Source organism: Polypterus senegalus, chromosome 1 (assembly GCF_016835505.1).
Source record: "Polypterus senegalus isolate Bchr_013 chromosome 1, ASM1683550v1, whole genome shotgun sequence".
Taxonomy (NCBI): Eukaryota; Metazoa; Chordata; class Cladistia; order Polypteriformes; family Polypteridae; genus Polypterus; species Polypterus senegalus.
In genome coordinates, this window is record NC_053154.1 from 167,181,359 (window position 1) to 167,201,768 (window position 20,410).

General features: G+C 34.4%; 1 protein-coding gene and 1 long non-coding RNA gene across 4 annotated transcripts in view; one reads left to right on the top strand and one right to left on the bottom strand.

Annotated features, from left to right (window-relative positions):
• Positions 1–20,410, top strand: part of ryk (receptor like tyrosine kinase) — a 216,293-nt gene that overhangs the window by 135,773 nt on the left and 60,110 nt on the right. For both annotated transcript variants that reach the window (XM_039762357.1, XM_039762358.1), the window contains exons 5-8: positions 4,605–4,664; positions 5,122–5,266; positions 5,386–5,486; positions 17,935–18,018. In XM_039762357.1, coding sequence (XP_039618291.1) covers positions 4,605–4,664; positions 5,122–5,266; positions 5,386–5,486; positions 17,935–18,018 — 390 coding nt within the window. The remainder of the gene's footprint in view (positions 1–4,604; positions 4,665–5,121; positions 5,267–5,385; positions 5,487–17,934; positions 18,019–20,410) is intronic.
• Positions 10,674–13,924, bottom strand: LOC120534814. 2 transcript variants are annotated; one of them, XR_005634808.1, is made up of 3 exons: positions 13,889–13,924; positions 10,864–11,653; positions 10,674–10,719 (listed from the first exon to the last, which is right to left on the bottom strand). It is a non-coding gene; the product is annotated as an uncharacterized LOC120534814 (long non-coding RNA). The 2 variants fall into 2 exon arrangements; XR_005634809.1 differs by lacking the exon at positions 13,889–13,924 and adding an exon at positions 12,800–13,111.

A 20,410-nucleotide genomic window follows, 5' to 3' on the forward strand; every position in this document is an offset into this window, starting at 1 on the left:
TGCCAACCTGCTTTAATGCAACCACTGAGTTCAGTTTGTAATTATAGAAGTTGGAGTGCATTCTCAGACAGCTAAGGAAGCAGAGGCATTGGTGAGCCGCCTTACTAAAAATCAAGAGGTGTTGTGCCCACATCAAGTCATCAGTAATGTATACTAAAAGAAATTTAAAACTAATTTAGATTTGAACCATTCCATGTGATGTACATGGGATTGCTGTCTGCCTCCTGCTTTTTAAAGCATTTCACCAAGTTTGTTTTTGTTAACACTAAAAGGAAGATTCTTGTCCTTGCACCGCCATGTTAAAAAGCAAATCTACTCTTTGTAAAAACCATGTTACAATACATGACTTTTCGTGTAATTTTTCATAGACCTCATTTACTTGATTTTTGAGAATCTGAGGCAGTCATGGCATGCTCTCGTGACCATCAGTGGTGTAGTCTGGCATACCCAGTCACTCAGTCAACTCAGTCCGTGACTCTTTTGAGAAAATCAGATAGTTGTAGAGTCAGGCTCTGTGTGTGAGAGAGCTGATAACCAGTGAGCACTTAATCTGAATGTACAATGCATAAAAGAAGTAAAGAATGCAGGTGTTTTGTACCTGACAAACAGATGAGAGACTCATCTGTCTGTTATGTTTTACATACCACTGCAAAATGAAAACAAAGGGCTGATATTCTTGCTGAACTTGCTGTAGCTGCAAAGCTTTTGCACAAGTAACTGTTCAGTCAGGCAGCATTTTTTTTTTTCAAAAGGCATAAGCTTGTGATATTTTAGGATGTGAAACTCATCATCAAAGTCATCTTTCAGCCTTTACCATGTGAATACTTGTTGTGTAATGTGGCATCCTCCAGTGATGAGACCAGCAACTGCAGTTGTCAAGTTTGACATTACCTCTGACAAGAAGTCCTATAATATGACATTATTGGTTTGGGTAAATGTAGTGTCATCAGCAAATTTAACACTGGAGCTGAAGCTGTGTGTGGCCACACAGTTATAGGTCAACATGTAACATTTCCTTATCCAAAAATTTTCTGTGCTTTTTTTTTTATTATTTTATTTTTCCGCGTGGTTTCACATACATTTTAAATATACATTTATGGAAATGTTTGTAGAGAATAAGGTGTAGGTATGTGCAAACAAAGAAAAGATATTTTCAAAACTTGTTAGATTGTTGTGTGAACATGAGAGTTGCTTCTTGTCTGTAGGTGCTGTATAAAATTATTTTATGGCTTTTACTTTATGACTTTATGCAGGATAATGCAGTATAATTGGATATTATTTCTTTATATGTTCATTTTTATAGCTTGTTAAGTACATTTGTATCAAGATTTAAATAGTTCTCTGGATTGCATATCAAACACATCTGTGTGTATGAATTTATACGTATCTATCTTTTTTTTTTTAATGAAAACTCTTCCACTTGATGACAACATTAGGATGGTAGCTTTCATTAATGTAATCCATTATCCAGGTTAATTTTTTTGTAAGGTTTATTACATTTGCAAATTACAAATCATTTAACTTTTCATTTTCTTCACCTCTTTCTTTTGGCAAAACTTGAGAAACTTCTTGCCCTTTGTAAATTGTGGACAGCTCTTGTACCAATATTAATGTGATAAGAAGAAAAAGAAAATAATATTTCCCTATAATACATATTCACATGCTATCATGTATCAGTTTAAATATAATAGGTTTTTAGGTTTTAATGAGTGTGGTTTTCTGTTTATATTATAAATAAGCTAATTAGAGCAATGAAAATTAGATAGCTGTATAAGAAGTGATATGTTTCTTAAATACTTTTTAAATGAATATCTATTTATCCGTACTATTCTGTTTCTATATGCTGCACTGCAAATTCAGACTACAAGGATGTACTTTCTCAAAATTTGCTTTATTTGTTCTAGAATTTTCATGTCATTTGAGGTCACAGATATCATCTGGCAGGCAAAGTAATTTAAGAAATTTTCAGGAGTGTACCATGGGGTACCAAAGATACTCAATTAAGATCTTTATCATTAACATCCAATTCTTGGAGCACTACCAATTGTAGTTCTCTCCTGGATAGGAAAAAAACAATAGTTTTTACATTTTACATTTACATTTAACCTCCTTAGCTTTTTAGAGTTTTATTCCAAAAAAAACATGTAAAAGTGCTGCTTTTTTGGCATGAAAATTACATTTTTATAATAGTAATGATGAATAACAATATTAGTATGAAAATAACAAAAATAGTAACAGTAATAATTATACTACTAATGATGCCAAAGCTGTATATAATCTAAAAATTAGTCCTTTGTGTGGTAAATCTTAAAACACAGTGAAAGACACAACCCAATGTCACGGTCAGGACAATAATAGCGTGTTTTGTTTTGGATTATCTTTCCAAATTTATCAGTTTTTGAACAGCACACATTTTTCTGTTGGAGGTATATAATCAGTAAAATGTCTACCAATAAGACACTCTGGATTGATCCACGATGTGCTGGGTTGACTGCATCTATTTAGCGGTAGTGTGGACGATGGTTGTGCGGCAATGATTTGTTCTGCAAGCTGGCATATAAAGTTTAATGAGATACAGTTTCGCCAGCTTCTTGTTTATATAAGATGAATGCATTCCAAATGCACTGTTTCACCAGATGACGAAATATCTTTTTGTGGCATTTCTTTTGTTGCCTCTGCATAACAGCATAGAAAGTCAATTCTTGATCCACGTGATCTGTACTGTCAATAGTGCTATTGTAGTCGACACAGCACAATTCTTCATAACATGTTTGTTGCCTTTTGCGTGTACACTGGTGAGAAAACGAACATCTTTCTTGTCTTTCCATTTGAGCGAATGAACTTTACCCTTTTTCAAGCTACCAGCACACCTTGCTGTAATTTAGCTCTGCCAAAGTCTTAAGGAATTTCGCGATGGTAGGGACATACTTTTCATTATGTGTCAGTCTTTCTTTGCAGCAAGATGTCAAATAGCTTTGGCGAAGTATACAATATGTCCATGGTTACAAAGTAACCTTGATCCAGCAGAGTATCTATCAAATTCAGCGCCAATAACACAGCAATGTCATACTGATTGTATTTCGGATCAAACATGGTCTCTTTCCCTGTGTATAGAACCAAATTCCAAACATATCCCATTTTAGATTCACAAGGTTTGTTGAACTTTATGCCAAATTTTGCTCTTTTTGATGCAATGTACTGTATTAATGACAGTCTGCCTGTATAAGCCATGAGACTCATCGATGCTGACATCACAGTCCAGAATGTAAATGCTCCAAAATTTTGATACAATGGCCTGATGTATCTCCCATATTTTCTTCAGTTTGGGTGCTAGATGGATATTCTCAAGTCTTCGTTGTTAAAGTGCAGATAATTATTGAAAACCTACACTCAAACATAATTTCTCCAAAGAACAGTGTTGCCAAACTTTTGTTCTTGTACCAGTACCATCGCTGCATATGTTTTACTACAATTTCTTGCAATATCAGTATGCCTATAAAGGTCCAGATATCATCAGTAGTTACTGGTTCCCATCTTTTTGAACAGAAAAACTGCTTAGGTGTACGGTTATTTGCCCGACTCTCTTCAGAATAATAATTTGTCTCAACAACAATTTTGTCAATCACATCCTTATCCAGGAATAACTTCAAGTAATTGAGTGGATCTTGGCTGTCAACCGTCACTTTTATTCCTGGCTGCTCCACAAAATCAAAACAAGGTTCTGCTGGTTTATTTGAAGCAGGGTCAACAGACTGCCAGACACGAGGGTCACTTTTAGATTCATCAGAATCACATTCGGGCTCACTGTCTGTTTCAGTTTCACCACCTGAGGACAGATTCACTTCCTCATCACTGCTAATGAGAAGCTCCTGAACATCCTCAGCATCACTGCTTGTATCACTAGCAAAAGTGCGCAATTCCTGGGCTCCTGGAAAATGTTTTTTACAAGTGTCCATTATTACTGTGGGGGTTCCTAATCACAGAGGTGAGAGGAGAAGACACACAGGCACCTTTGCCCATGTGATGCTCGGATGTAACGCTTACACAGACCTACCCATAACATTGCCTGAGTAATGCTCGGGACTTATGCTGAAGGCACTTTTATAGCCCAAGTGATTTTTGGTTCTAACTTTTACACAAGACGCATCTGTACAGTTGCCCGAGTAACACTTGGGACTAACTCTTTTAGCATGGTTTTTACAGCCCGAGTAACGCTTGAGTCTGACGTTAAGGAGGTTAAAAAGAACAGTTTTGATTTTATTACAGATCACATATTCTTCTTTCTATCAGGAAATTGATAAAATTGAAAAGATAATTTTATTCTGTTTAAATTCATATTGCAAGCAGTAAAGAATGACATACTTTGCGCATTTAAAAAAAATTCTCATTAAGTAGCAAATCTTTGCCAGAAATAAATTGCTTGGTGTTCTTGTTTAAAATAATGGTATTAGATTTCAAATAGTTCCTTTTTTATAGTTTTTTATGAGAAAATTGCAAAATAATTCACCTTTTTGGTACACACATTCACAGTTGACCAACCACTGATACTTATTAATAAAAATATGAATAGATTGTCATTAAAGTTAATTTTGTTCTCTTGGCAGAACCTGAACCGGAAGAAAAGTTTACACTTTACCCCAGCAAGAACAGCAGCAGAAGCATTTGTAAGAAATAGTTTTTAGCAAAATGATATTTTACAATATGCGAATGATAAAAATATACAGTAATGACATTTGGGTGTTTTACGTTGGCATGCTTTTTAATGAATATTTATTAATAGTGCAACCAGTGTTTTACTGTATTTATTTAGAGCTACTTGAAAATTCTAAAAAAACAATTCCAGAGGTTTAACTAATAAAACAATGTCTTTGAACGATTGGACCTGACTGCAGACATTTATTCTGATAAATACATGCACAGTTCTACATACTAACTGAATGAAATAGCATTCTGGAGCAATCTAGAAATCTTGAAAAATCTATTTAGTGTGTGAGTTTTTAATAATAAGCTAAGCAACAAAATATTTGCAAATATTTGTTTTTCTGTTTTAATTGAGGAGAAATTAATGTCATATACATGCAAACATTGCTGTCATCAAATATTTGTATTATTTATTCGCAGTTGATGGTGTGAATGCAGCTCCCACCACTTCCACACGAGTGTTCTATATTAGTGTTGGCGTATGCTGTGCTGTTATATTCCTAGTGGCCATCGTTCTTGCAGTGCTGCACTTGCACAGTATGAAAAGATTGGAACTTGATGACAGGTAAATTTTTTAGATGGTCATTCTGAAGTAGTATTGCTCTCATTAATATAATCTTTTGTGCTTATTAATTACCAAACCTTGCTGCATCACTTTTTTTTGTATTTTGTTTTTGTTTCTAGCCTGAGTGACAGTGGCAGCTCCCAAGGTCTATCTCAACCCTCTACACAGACCACTCAATATCTACGGGCAGATACACCAAACAATGCCACTCCTATCACTAGTAAGATTTTCTTACATTTGCAGTACTGTCTAGCTAGCTTAGTATTTGTATGTTGTTAAGAATATCTTTTTGATTTTACTATTAGTCAGCCAATTAGAGTTTATTAACCTTTTTTTATTTATTAACAATGTATCTATTAAGTTGTTTAAATGGTGATGACATTTCAGTAATACTTCAGTCTGTCAATGTAAGTGTAGAAAGCTCATTTGTTTGTAAAAGCTATACGATACCTTGTCAGCTTAAAAAAATGAATAGATGTGTTCATCTAAAGCTTGCAAAAGAAACAAAAAATTGAACAGTGAAAATGTTTTTTTTTTCTTTATTTATTTAGGGCAATTTAATTTACACTGGTAGAGAAAAACATTAACTTTACTAAAAAATGTAACCTGATAAAGTTAAAAATGTTAAATAACTGAAAAAAATACTGCATATTGCACCCTCACATTTTAATAGAACTATGTAGGCACCCCTGTACAAAATTGCTTCAAAGATAAAAAATAGATATATGCACACAAATATACTCTACTCTGTGTGTGTTTTTGTATGTGTACAGGTACGTATTATATATACAATTCACATTGATGCTCAAAAATATTAGAACACTCATTTTTCTAGTTTTGAAGGAAATATAAACAGTTGATCTTTTTGTATGGAATGTTGTTCAATTACAATAAATTCAATAAAATTAAAAAAAAAAAGAAATTTAAGCAGTTCAAGTCCCATGAAAAGCATCAAATGGTACAAAGGTAAACAATGAAATGCCAGAAGGGGAAAAAAGTTTAAAAGAAGTTTAGATTACCAAAAAAATAAAAAGTGCAATTATCAGAGCTATACAAAAGGGTTTTTTTAGGGAAAAGTAATGGGTAACAATGTACAAAGTTCATCAAAACTTGAACAACAATTAAAACAATTCCTACAGGTGTCTCAGTGTTTGTTCATTATTTTAAAAACTGGGTCTGTACAAAATTAGTGCTCAAACAAACTTTTCTGCTACACATGCTGAAACATTATTTGGACATTATTGCACTGTATATTACTATCATAATAGCAAGAAAAGAAGCAATTAACAAATGAAGAAAGGCAGACTATTATAACCATTAAAAGGGCAGGTCTTTCCTTTTGGGAAATTGCAAAAAAAGTATAGGTGTCAGTAAGTACAGTTTTGTACAAGATTATAAGGAACTTCAAAACTGAACAAACTTTGACAGGAACAGGTTTGGCAGACCCAGAGAAAAATTGGGATCAGAAGATAAGATACTGAGAGTCAACAGCTTGTGTGGTAGATGCCTCACAGGACAGCATTCAGTATCCATATCTTTAATAGTTTATTTGTTCTATGCTTTAATTTAACTACATCAGGGTATACACAGTACTTGAACTACTTAAATTTAAATCCAGACTGGAAAAATAGGGATGTTCTCATTTATATAGCACATCCTTTCCATACAGTTCTTTGTGTGCATCAGATTTTGCTGTGAATTTTATATGATCAGCCTGTGAGTAATACTTCAAACGAAACAATTGTGAGCATCATTTTCTTTTAATGTGGTTCATTTTAACTTAGACATATGTTTTTTAATTTAAAGTACCCAATTTTGCTTTACTGTCATCTATACTAATAAAAGGCAAAGCCCTCACTGACTCACTCACTCACTCACTCACTGACTCACTTATCACTAATTCTCCAACTTCCCGTGTAGGTAGAAGGCTGAAATTTGGCAGGCTCATTCCTTACAGCTTACTTACAAAAGTTGGGCAGATTTCATTTCGAAATTCTACGCGTAATGGTCATAACTGGAAGCTATTTTTCTGCATACGCTGTAATGGAGTTCAGCTGGAAAGCCGTGGGGGGCGGAGTTTCTTCTGACATCATCACGCCTCCCACGTAATCACGTGAACTGACTGTCAACGCACTACGTAGAAAACCAGGAAGAGCTCCAAAACGCGCTGAAGAAAACATACAGTATATAATTGAGAAGGCAACGAAACAATAAGAAGCGAGCTAGTGACATATACACTGAATCCTCCAGGCACTACTTACAAAAGGTTACATTGACAATCGCACAGATGAGAAGCTTCGATGCATGTGCTCCATAACGCATTAAAAAAAGGTTACATTGGGGAACTTGTGTCAATGCATGATTTCCTGGTACACCGATTACATTGATCAGCGCTTCCCAAAACCTGACGGTCATAACTAGAACCTTCTTTCCTATACAGTACAGTATACGGCCATAGCGGGCAGCTCGCTCGCCGTGGGAGGCGTGGCGGCTGAAGGAATGTGCTTAGCATATTCATAAGTAAGGCTGCTGCGCAACTCAGCACGCCTCGACAATCGCACAGATGAGAAGCTTCGATGCATGTGCTCCATAACGCATTAAAAAAAAATAATGCATTTAATCACAGTTTCAATTCCAAGCAAAAGGGAACTTGTGTCAATGCATGATTTCCTGGTACACCGATTACATTGATCAGCGCTTCCCAAAACCTGAGTATATAAAGACGGTGTTGGAATATTTCGGAATATATAATATAAGCGCTGGATAGTCAAAACTTAAATATATAAAGTCAGCGTCGGAATATATAAAGTCAGCGGTGGAATATATAAAGTCAAATCTTGAATATATAAAGTCAGCGTCGGAATATATTGTCACGCTTGGGTCACAGATTTGCACAGAGACACAGGAGATCGTAGAAACAAGAAGGATTTTTATTCACAGACTGGAAACACATCAGCTTAAACGTACTCCATGACAAGTCAGAGATGACAGTTCCGCTAGGAGCAGAGAGAGACAGATAAAAGCAAGCAAACCATCAATTTTCAACTGACAGGCGCTGCACAAGGCTTTTAAGTTAGCGGAGTATCGCGCAAGGTTTGCATTACGCGTTATAGCGCAAGTGAGAAAGTAAGGAGCAAGCACTGGAATAAAATCCACAAGTTAATACACAAGCTGTCTCTACAGTTTCTCCACACTGAATCCTCCAGGCACTACTTACAAAGGGTTACATTGAGAATCGCACAGATGAGAAGCTTCGATGCATGTGCTCCATAACGCATTAAAAAAATTATGCATTTAATCATAGTTTCAATTCCAAGCAAAGGGGAACTTGTGTCAATGCATGATTTCCTGGTACACCGATTACATTGATCAGCGCTTCCCAAAACCTGAGTACTGTATATAAAGACGGTCTTGGAATATTTCAGAATATATAATGTAAGCGCTGGATAGTCAAAACTTTATTCAAAGATGCCTACATTTAACTTACATTCCTACCAAAGACATTTCTATCGACTAAATAGTACTAGGTTGTTGTACCGTGTTAGCCATTATGAATGTAGAGAAAAGCCAAGCAAAATGACACCTTTTATTGGCTAACTAAAAAGATTACAATATGCAAGCTTTCGAGGCAACTCAGGTCCCTTCTTCAGGCAAGATGTAATCATCTATCTATCGACTAAATAAAAATTCCTTCTATTTAAAATTTAAATAGAACTTGGAACAGATGTTCATAATATCCACGCAGACTTGCACGTGAGAGCGGGAGTCATCCGTTTTAAATAAATTAAGATTTTGTACAAATAATGTTTTTCATTTTTCTTCCTTGTTGGATTCTGGCACCCCCAGCAACAGTTGCTCATATAGCAAAGTGTAAAATGTTATCTATAATTTTATTTTTTTTTGTTATGGACTTCCCTAAAACTGTTGATCCCTGTAAATAGTTTATAGTAAAACAACACTATAATCTGTTGTAGCACGAGCGTTAATTAGCGTCACACCTCACAACCTGCGTGTACCACGTTTTTGGCTCTAACACTAGAAGCGCGGTGGATGCTGTGGGGGTAAGTTCTGGTTTCTGTTTCTTTCCCAATATTTTTTTTTCATTTACTTTGTGTTAATAATTTATAATCGATTTAATTTATTACTTAATAGGCAGAGGAAAGAAGACGTGTATGTGACGCTCTATTTCTTTCTTTTTGTTTTGCAAAGATATGCTATATAAATATATATATATTTTTTCTTTTCATTTGTTAAGAATAGATATGACAACAACACTCATATCAATGACAAAACAATTACATTAACAATCATGTTGTTTTTTTTAATTTTTCCTTTTCTTTTTCATAACTTCTTTTACACACTACTTCTCCGCTGCGAAGCGCGGGTATTCTGCTAGTTTTATCAATAAGTTTGAAACATAAAATTAATAATAAAGCATCATACTTTTTGCTAATATTTCCCTTAACAGATGTTTTCAGTGCAGATTCCAACTTGCATTAAAAAGTCAGGTTGCAGACTTTGGCAGGAATTAAACTTGTTTATATGCCAAGTACCATCTTTACTGGGTCTATCAACCAACACAGCCAACACTTTGATGAACCTATGTTTGGTTTGCTGCCCTCTATTGGTCAGTTTTTATAATACATCCTGAAAAAGTGCAAATCCTCACAATATCATCCACTTGCAGAGCCACAGCACCATACGTCACCGCAGTTTCAGACCCGCAGTTGTAGACCCGCAGTTGTAGACCCGGAAGTGACGTTTCAGGACTGACTTCGTAACATTACTTTCGGAAGGTTTCGCAGGTCTCGCAAGTAAGTCTTCTCCAAGTCAGAACTGACGCCACCGCAGTTTGAGAACGGAGAATCGGAAGATAACTTTTGGAAGGTTTCGGCAGGTCTCTTTAACATGTCGACAAAATTAAAATCGTTAAGATCTGTGTTATTTGAAAATAGTTTTTCGTTTACATTCATGAAACGAAATATACAGTATAATTACAATGTTTGCACCACGTTAGATTTTAGTAAAACGTTAATAATAAAAGTGATTACATTTTTTAAAGAATAAACATTTTAGCCAATCTAATATTTTTAAACATGTATGTGAAGAAAAACGGCAATACGTTATACACTGAATTATGCTATATATTAATTGCCTTACATTGAACTTCTCTAGTTTTTATCACTTATTATTATAAGCCACCAAAAAAATATTATTAATAACCCTAATGTATTTATATAGCACCCTTCCTATGCCCAAAATTCAGAAAGAACAACAAGACCTATATAACATTGGCTACAAATATCTCCACTAAATAAAGATAAATACAGGATATACAAAACATTCAAATAGAATAAAAAACAATAATCCAGACTAATATACAACATATAATACTACTGAAAGCTTACAGCTGTGAAGTCAAATGGCTCATCCAAGACAAGGTGCAGAGCATACTGTGGAGCACACAAAAGAATTATCTTAAATTAATATTTAATCTATTTGCATACAGTACAGTGCACACTCTACTTATTGCAATTTATTTATAGTGATTCTAAAGAATTCCCAACCTAAAAAATAAGTTTCTTTGATTTTCTCACCATCAACATGAATACTCCAGAATCCACTGACCCAACCAACTGCTGTGGAAGATTCTGAAATTGAAATGGATTCATATCACCTACTGCAAGTTACAAAAGAATGTCCATTACTTGTAGTCCTCTCAATGACATTCCTATAAACTAATCTTGTTTTTAATTAGTATCCATGTGCCTGAAGATATTCGTTTTGTCATGTTACTGTAACAAAAACAAACAAACAAGTCTTACACATACAAATGTAAATATCCAATATGTGCTGATATTTAGGTAGAGTAAGAAAATCTTGATGTAAGCAGAATATAAGCACAACTTCTTAAAGTAGGCATGTGTTATCAATATTAGTGTGACGGCATTTTGCATATACGGGTTGGAAAATGGATGGATGGATGGATAACTTAAATATTTATAATATACACTTGAATTAAATAAAATATTGTAGTCTGGCAGTAGGGGCAGTGATAATGCTGTGATGGTCTGCAGTCTAAACCACATCTGTGGATGGCAAAACCTAAAATGTGTAACAGTATAAATTGTTATAATGTAGAATACCGAGTTAAAAGTATACAGTATGTACCAGTACTGGACATACATTAAAAATAAACTCTCAAATGAATTTACCTTCATGGAGAACTGCCTTCTTGAAATGACTCTTCAAATGCTTTTTTAATTTTTCCAGTTTGGAGGGCTTAAAAACATTACCACTACAAAAAGGACAATGGAACAAGGTGCAACATCTGTTGCATTGAGTCAGCAGTGGTACTGACTCTCCCAATTGAATAGTTATGTGTTTCTATAAAAATGACAAAAAAGCAGGATAGCTTTAGCAAGTTTAAATTCTGTATCTACGGTAATCACTCACAATACTAAATAACTGTTTTAATCAAGCAATCAAATTTGAATTATTTTGTGCATTTTACAATTAGTATTGTCACAAAGCAGCTTTAACTATTTCCAGGCCATGAACCTGGAGACAAAAATCTTGGTGTCAGTACCAGATTATAATTGAACAAAATAAAAAATGGTCTGTTTTGTTTTACACAAATTAAAAATAACATAGCAAGTTTAAAAAGAAAAGACAAAGGACAAATAGGAATGCAGATTCATTGTAAATTTTACTTATTGGACTGACTAAGCAAATATATTTTTATCCTAGATTTGAAGGCTGACAGACTGTCAGAATCTCAAACGACTTTGGCAGGGTTGTTCCTAAAACAGTGTGCTTTACAAACTACTGTTTTATTTCCAGCTACAGCTTTTTTTTTTATTCTAGAGACAACAAGATATTCCACTTCCTGTAAGAGTGATTGTAAGGAATTAAAAGGTAACTCAAATATTGAGATCCTTAACTATGCAAAGTGATACATGTGATCACCAGTACCTAATAATTCAATACAAAATTTGCAGAAAGAAAATGTAAAGAAAGCAAAACAGGGGTGATATATACTGTTCATATTTCCTGGCTCTTGTAAGCTCTTCAGCCGCTGTATTTTGAACTAAATTAAGTCTGTTATCAGCCACAAAGCCTTATAGTGATCCATGTAGAAGTAATAAAAGCACAGATAAGTTATTCAGCATCATGGAATGCTAACATAATCTAAGTTTTGCAATATTTCTTAAGTAAAATGAAGACTACTCTAGATACATGTTTAGTATGTGTATCAAATGAAAGATCATCATTTTCATTGTAGATATATCCAAGTTTAGAATTAGTGCATTGTGAGTGATAGGGGTGCCATCAACAGACATGTTACATTCAGACTGACATTTTAGCAGCTTTCAACCAATGACTAGCACTTCTGTTTTTTTAGAATTCAACAAATGAAAATTTCAAGGAATCTACTTTCTAACAGGTAAACCTCTATTTTAGAACACTGAGATGGTTCATGTAGTTGATCAGATGAATATCATGGTCTATAGTATCAAATGTGGCACTTACTGTAGATGTAATACTATGGGCCTAAAAATGCAACCTTCGTCAGTGGAGTGCAAATCATTGAATACTTTGACTAAAGCAGTACCTGGGTGAAAATGTTACAAGAGATTACTTTTATTTGCAAAAATATAGAGAACCACTTACCTACACCTTTCTCTAAATTTCAGAAATACAAGAAAGATTAGAAAATTGGTCTATAATTTGATAGATCACAGTTAAAAAGATTTCTTTTTTTACATTAAGAAGAGGTTATTAGCCAATATAAATAATGTAGGTACACATCCAAGATTTAAAAACTAATTTATAATACTTAAATGTGGCTTACCAAAGAGAAAGAAAAAGATCTTTCACAAATGTAGTAAGAAAATGAAGGAAGATTTAGACTTGTTAACTAATGCACCAAATTCTGAACATTCAATTTGGGCAAAGGATTTTAATTTCTCAGCTTTCTTAAAAGCAACATCATTTGACACTACTTCACTGGCTAAATAAGAAAACATAATTTATTATAAAGTGGTGTAGAATTTTGAAGCTTATACCTAGATTACTTTCTCATTTGAAGACTTAATGTTCACTTCTTAACCGAATAGGAATATGTTTGTTTCATTTTCATTAAAAAGTCGCGCCCACCCCCCAAAAAAGAAAATAATTAAAAGTTAAATAAACACTACGTTAACATTCGTTAGGAAATGAATGAATGGATGGATGAATACAATTTATAAAATATATTACAAACAACAAAACGAAACTTAAAAAGATCTTAATTTAGGTTAAATATCGTCTTAAAGTATTGGGAATTTTCCGTTCATCAAGAACATAGACTGAACTTTGAGCAAAATGCATTTTTATCGTATTTTGCTGACAATGCAACATTAAGTGTCGATTTCTCCAGTTTTTACGAGGCAAACCACCGTAACCAGTGTTGCAGTCATTAACAATTAGCTCGCCAGCCAAAGATTACATACATGTAAACGTAAAGTTAACTTTTCAAACTGTTCTGAAAAACGTTTTGCAAAATGTACAGGTTTATAATTATATTAAGAATAACAGTAGTAATAATAATAAAAATAATAACAACAACAACAATAATACCGTGCTGTTTTCTGTCATATTTTGTTCGTGCTCAAAATGCTGCTCGTGCTAAAACTAAGACTTGTGTTCGATAAATGGAGGCGTTGTTTTCGCCTTGCCTAGAAATGGTAACGTCACTTCCGGGTCTAAAACTGCGGGTCTACAACTGCGGGTCTGAAACTGCGGTGACGTATGGTGCTGTGGCTCTGCAAGTGGATGCTTCTCAATCCTCACCTTTGTAATAATTTAGTTTTAAATTGGATTTAAATACATTAGATTTGATTTTTTTTAGCAGTGTTCTGCATGTCTAAATTATTTTTGTTTGGAGTGTAAGTAACATAGGAACAGATATGGTACTGGCAAAAAAATCACTGTAAATGATGGAAAACAACAGGACATAAATGTATTTTGCTTTTTAGGGCAATTAAAATTGCTTCACTTTAAATTATCTTAAATTTGTAGCACTTTCTACAGCATAGTTTACAAAGTAGTTAGAGGGTGTTTGCTTACATTTTTCAGCCTTATCATTTATATACGTTACATTTATTAAAGCGTCCTAATTTAGTTCTGGATTTCAAGTTCATCAACACTTACAGTGGTGTGAAAAACTATTTGCCCCCTTCCTGATTTCTTATTCTTTTGCATGTTTGTCACACAAAATGTTTCTGATCATCAAACACATTTAACCATTAGTCAAATATAACACAAGTAAACACAAAATGCAGTTTTTAAATGATGGTTTTATTATTTAGGAGAAAAAAATCCAAACCTACATGGCCCTGTGTGAAAAGTAATTGCCCCTTGTTAAAAATAACCTAACTGTGGTGTATCACACCTGAGCTCAATTTCCGTAGCCACCCCCAGGCCTGATTACTGCCACACCTGTTTCAATCAAGAAATCATTTAAATAGGAGCTGCCTGACACAGAGAAGTAGACCAAAAGCACCTCAAAAGCTAGACATCATGCCAAGATCCAAAGAAATTCAGGAACAAATGAGAACAGAAGTAATTGAGATCTATGAGTCTGGTAAAGGTTATAAAGCTATTTCTAAAGCTTTGGGACTCCAGTGAACCACAGTGAGAGCCATTATCCACAAATGGCAAAAACATGGAACAGTGGTGAACCTTCCCAGGATTGGCCGGCCAACCAAAATTACCCCAAGAGCGCAGAGACAACTCATCCGAGAGGTCACAAAAGACCCCAGGACAACATCTAAAGAACTGCAGGCCTCACTTGCCTCAATTAAGGTCAGTGTTCACGACTCCACCATAAGAAAGAGACTGGGCTAAAACGGCCTGCATGGCAGATTTCCAAGACGCAAACCACTGTTAAGCAAAAAGAACATTAGGGCCCATCTCAATTTTGCTAAGAAACATCTTAATGATTGCCAAGACTTTTGGGAAAATAACTTGTGGACTGATGAGACAAAAGTTGAACTTTTTGGAAGGCAAGTGTCCAGTTACATCTGGCGTAAAAGGAACACAGCATTTCAGAAAAAGAAAATTATACCAACAGTAAAATTTGGTGGTGGTAGTGTGATGATCTGGGGTTGTTTTGCTGCTTCTGGACCTGGAAGGCTTGCTGTGATAGATGGAACCATGAATTCTACTGTCTACCAAAAAATCCTGAAGGATAATGTCCGGCCATCTGTTCGTCAACTCAAGCTGAAGCGATCTTGGGTGCTGCAACAGGACAATGACCTAAAACACACCAGCAAATCCACCTCTGAATGGCTGAAGAAAAACAAAATGAAGACTTTGGAGTGGCCTAGTCAAAGTCCTGACCTGAATCCAATTGAGATGCTATGGCATGACCTTAAAAAGGCGGTTCATGCTAGAAAACCCTCAAATAAAGCTGAATTACAACAATTCTGCAAAGATGAGTGGGCCAAAATTCCTCCAGAGCGCTGTAAAAGACTCATTGCAAATTATTGCAAACGCTTGATTGCAGTTATTGCTGCTAAGGGTGGCCCAACCAGTTATTAGGTTCAGGGGGCAATTACTTTTTCACACAGTGCCATGTAGGTTTGGATTTTTGTTTCTCCCTAAATAATAAAAACCATCATTTAAAAACTGCATTTTGTGTTTACTTGTGTTATATTTGACTAATGGTTAAATGTGTTTGATGATCAGAAACATTTTGTGTGACAAACATGCAAAAGAATAAGAAATCAGGAAGGGGGCAAATAGTTTTTCACACCACTGTAAGTCACAATGTTTGTAATTTATAGTGAGAGTATAGTAGTATATACTGATGTCTGTGTTGGACCAGCTAGTAATGTTATATTAACAATAAAGAAAATGTAGATGTTTGTATGAGCTTGTAAAAATTATGGTGGTTTGAAATTAAACTTGTCTACTTAACTAATTTCTCAAGTTGTGGTTATGAAGGGATCCTTAGCAGCTGCACAGGATAAACTAAAAGCCTCATCATACTAGCACTTCAATCCAATAAGTAACTAAGTACAGCACTAATAGCACACAACATGCATACTAGCAGAAATGTAAACTAATTGACTTAAAAAAAATCAGAGCTTGGATAACTCTAATGAATAACAGTTTTGTACTTTAGATGTCATTTGCCTGGTTTATTTCCATAGAAACTGATGCAGTGCTCCTGAATTAGGTATAATACAACTGCACTCACTGCAGGCTGATGTTTCTGGAACAAATATTAAAAGGCAATGTAGAGAGGCCAGCTAGCTGTTAATCCATTTATTTTGCACTATATTCATTAATACAGCCTTTTGGGTATTTAAAGTCAACAGAGTATATTTAATGCTACTGTATTAGAAAATATACCCTTAGGGCAAAGTTGCACACCTTAAGCAGTGTTTCTTTGGGCCCTGCTGTCAAAATTTCACATGGCCTTGTAACACGGCAACAAAATAACAATGTGAACTTGCTTATTTGCTTACCAAGGCAGGACAAGTCGGGAACAAGAGCATGATTGAATAATAATGGATGTTTACTTATGCTTAATTAAATTGCATCTATGTTTACAAAGCGTGCAGGTTAAAACTGAAATGCACTGCTCATTTGACAGATAGTTTAAACTGGTATTTTTATGCTCAATCAGATGATTATCTTGAGATTTGAGTTTCAGGTGTTGGCAGAATTTATTTATTTATTTAATTATTTGAAACAAAGAAATCTCATTGTGCAATGTCACATTGGTCCTTTTCATCTTTTCTTTAATGGGAAATCCTCCTTAAACTTTCATGTAAAATTGATGATGCCATTAGAAACATTTTACTGGAAAGCTATGTGTCAGTATCAGTAGAGTACCCTTTTGCTTCTTGTCTGAGTTCCAACCACCTAAATCACCATGCCCTAATTTGTCAATCAATCAATAAAATAATTGAATGTTTCAAAGACACCTGTTTCAGCCAGAAATACCTGCATGTGGTTGTGATACAAACTCAAAAATTATGGAGTATTTCAAACAATACAAATGCATTGTGTTGGTAAATCAGTAGTTTTTCATAATAGAATATCTAGGATTGTCTTATATAGGAACCATATGGCTTTGTGTCAATTTTATAATGGCAATAAATTATCCATAAACCATTTACCCTGAAACAAAACAGCTACATGTTTTATTTTCTGTGTGGGCATTGCATTATTTGTCTATGCACTAACCTCATCTTTGAGATGCCTTAAGTTAAAACAGAAATAGGATAGGTGGACAGCAAAATGTTTTGAAAGTTTGGATTCTTATATTTAATTAAAATGGTTTTGTTTCTGGGTACATAATTGAGTTTAATAAAATATCAGAAAGGGATTTGCATTAAAAAACTGTTTACAATAGTCTGTATAAAAATATGACTTTGGCAAAGGTATAGTTTTCTGTACCTTTCTCAAACAGCATTGGTTAGATTTTATACTAGATTATTTTTTGTCTGTTTTATATTTTGACAGACTTGCCTATTAATGAAATGTTTTTGTAAATGAAGTTGAAAGTAACTAGTTGTTCTCAGTTACCTATAAAGCCTGCTATTATGCTGGACTCATTGCTTTTTGAGTTATAAGCACACTGTTGCTTATTTTTCCTCCTTTGCCATCAGACCATCAGCCTGGTTCCACCCCCATCCTTCAGCTCGCTGCCACCACTTCACCACTCTCTGGTATTTCCTCCCAAGAAAATAAAAGTAAGTCACTCTGAAACTATCAACTTCACTAACCTATCTTTACATTAATTTCTCACACTTTATTGTTTGTGGTTTCTGTGGTGATCTGAAACACTGATTTGTTGTTATTGTGTAAGTGAACAAAAAAGCTACCTTAAAAGTAAAGTATTTGCATTTAAGAGTGTGTGCATTAATCTCTACACATTTTATCTGTATTATACACGCTCAACATTTGTAAAGACTTATTAATTTATACACATTTATGATGGGTGAGTGCACAGTGATGCTGATTGCTTTCATGCCTTTCAGTGTCAGAAAGAGCAATTTTTTTTTTTTTTAACATTCTGATGTAAAAACAGGATGGAGAGACCAACGAAAACAAGGACAATGTGAAGAAGCTTGCAGTTTATGAAGAAACTGTTGAAATGGCTGTACAGTAATTATGTTTTGAACATATTAGGTCATATGTTGTAGTGTAAAGCAACCTTTCTCATTTTAATCTACTTGTAATGAGAAGCATGCTGCAGTGTACAAGCTCAACAGAAAGCATGGGAGCAGTTATCACTCAATTCAGCACTGAAAATCCACAGCTGAACTGTTCATACATATTGTGGTTCTTTAAGATTCTGAGATACCTGATAAAGAAAAACTGCTTAGGCAAGTGCAAATTCTATCTTCCATTTTTTCTGTCCATTTATTTGAATAGTGTAAGTGTATTCTCTCACATTTTCTCCTTCTGTCACATAGTAGTTGTACTGATAGATTGTATTTCATCTATTTGGTTGTTACCTCTCACTCTATTGCATTTTCTCAGCTTTTCATCCAGATGTAGTTCCTGAAGAAAGCAAAAAAAAAGTATAGCTAAGTTCTAAGTTGCTTCTGTGAAGTATTCATCAGCAAAGAACAATACATAACACAAACAAGTTCAGTTTTATTTCACCAATCTTCACGTTACATTGTCTATTTTCAGTTATAAATAAATTGGTGAAATTCAATAAGTAGTTGAATACACAATAGTATAAAGACTTTCATAACTTTTTTTTTGTATATGCCTATATGTATATACATATGCAGTATAAATACTTTACCATAGCATAATACTATGTGTACCTATTTATGTAGCAACAGGTTTAGAAGCACATCTTTTATATGCTATACTGTATAATAAATTGTGACATTACTGTGCGTAATTGTCCTGTGTGTATGTGTAAATACACGTATGTATATACTGTAGTTTTATTGATTCCATATGTATGGAAAAATTGTATGTGCAATTATTAGATCTTGTCAAGCAAACATCTAAAAGTTGGATAGCTCAATTATTACTGTTTTAATGAGGTATGAAATATTTTTATATTGGTATTTTTTTTTTTAAATGACTGATCCTTTACTTTGCTATTACTACGTTTGTCCAGCAGATGTCCTCAGTTTGTTTCTCCACAAGTTCATGAAACTATTAGCAAAATATGAAGGTATTAGTGATGGGCACAATATACTGTTGCAGTAGCACACTATTTAAACAAAGATATGGTATCTTTTCACATTGTCATGAAGAGTGCTTCCAAAGAGATGCTGCTGACTTTTGATAAACAATTCAAGTTACCCTGTTGAAAATATTTCCCTAATACGGCCATTCCCCATGTTTTCAATAAAAAAAAAGGAAATGCTAATGAAAAATCAGGATTTTCTAGATTTGTCAACGAACACATGGTGCAGTAGCATTAATGTGTCACATGGCTATTACCACCCATATAACTAAAGAATTGGAGCTCAAGGTAAAGTGCCTACAACTAACATTCCTGCCCTGAAAGTCATACTGCAGATTATCTAGCCGAGGGGATTGTAATTGTATCACAACCAATATCACGACCAATGTGATACATATGTATCACCACCAATATTGGAGACAACATGTCATAGCAATCAGGAAGCCTCTGGCCATGGTTTAATTGTTTTGCCCACAAATTAAATGTAACAATTAACTATTATCTAAAAAAGGAGAAAGTCCAAACAGACAGAGCATTTGGTGTCTGATGTTCAATAAACTGTGCATTCTCCCATAAATGACAAAGTAAATGGGAATTTCGCAAAGCACAGGAAGAACTGAAGAGGTGCAGAGGACCTCTACAATGTTGCTTTGATAAAAGCCCCTAAAAACAGACGGGGTAAAGCAGCTATACTTTTGAAAATCTGTATGTGTTGTTAAATGAAACAGAAAACATAATCTTCAGTCTCTGTTAAACTATCATTATAAAGAGATACACAAAATAGGTTGCAATGACTTGGTCACTTATCTGCAGCTGGCCATAGTATAGTAAACCATAGTAGAGTACACCTTAAATTACAGTAATAAAACCTTCAGGGTAAAATTATGCTTTGACTCTGATATACGTACATTGACTCTGTAGTTATT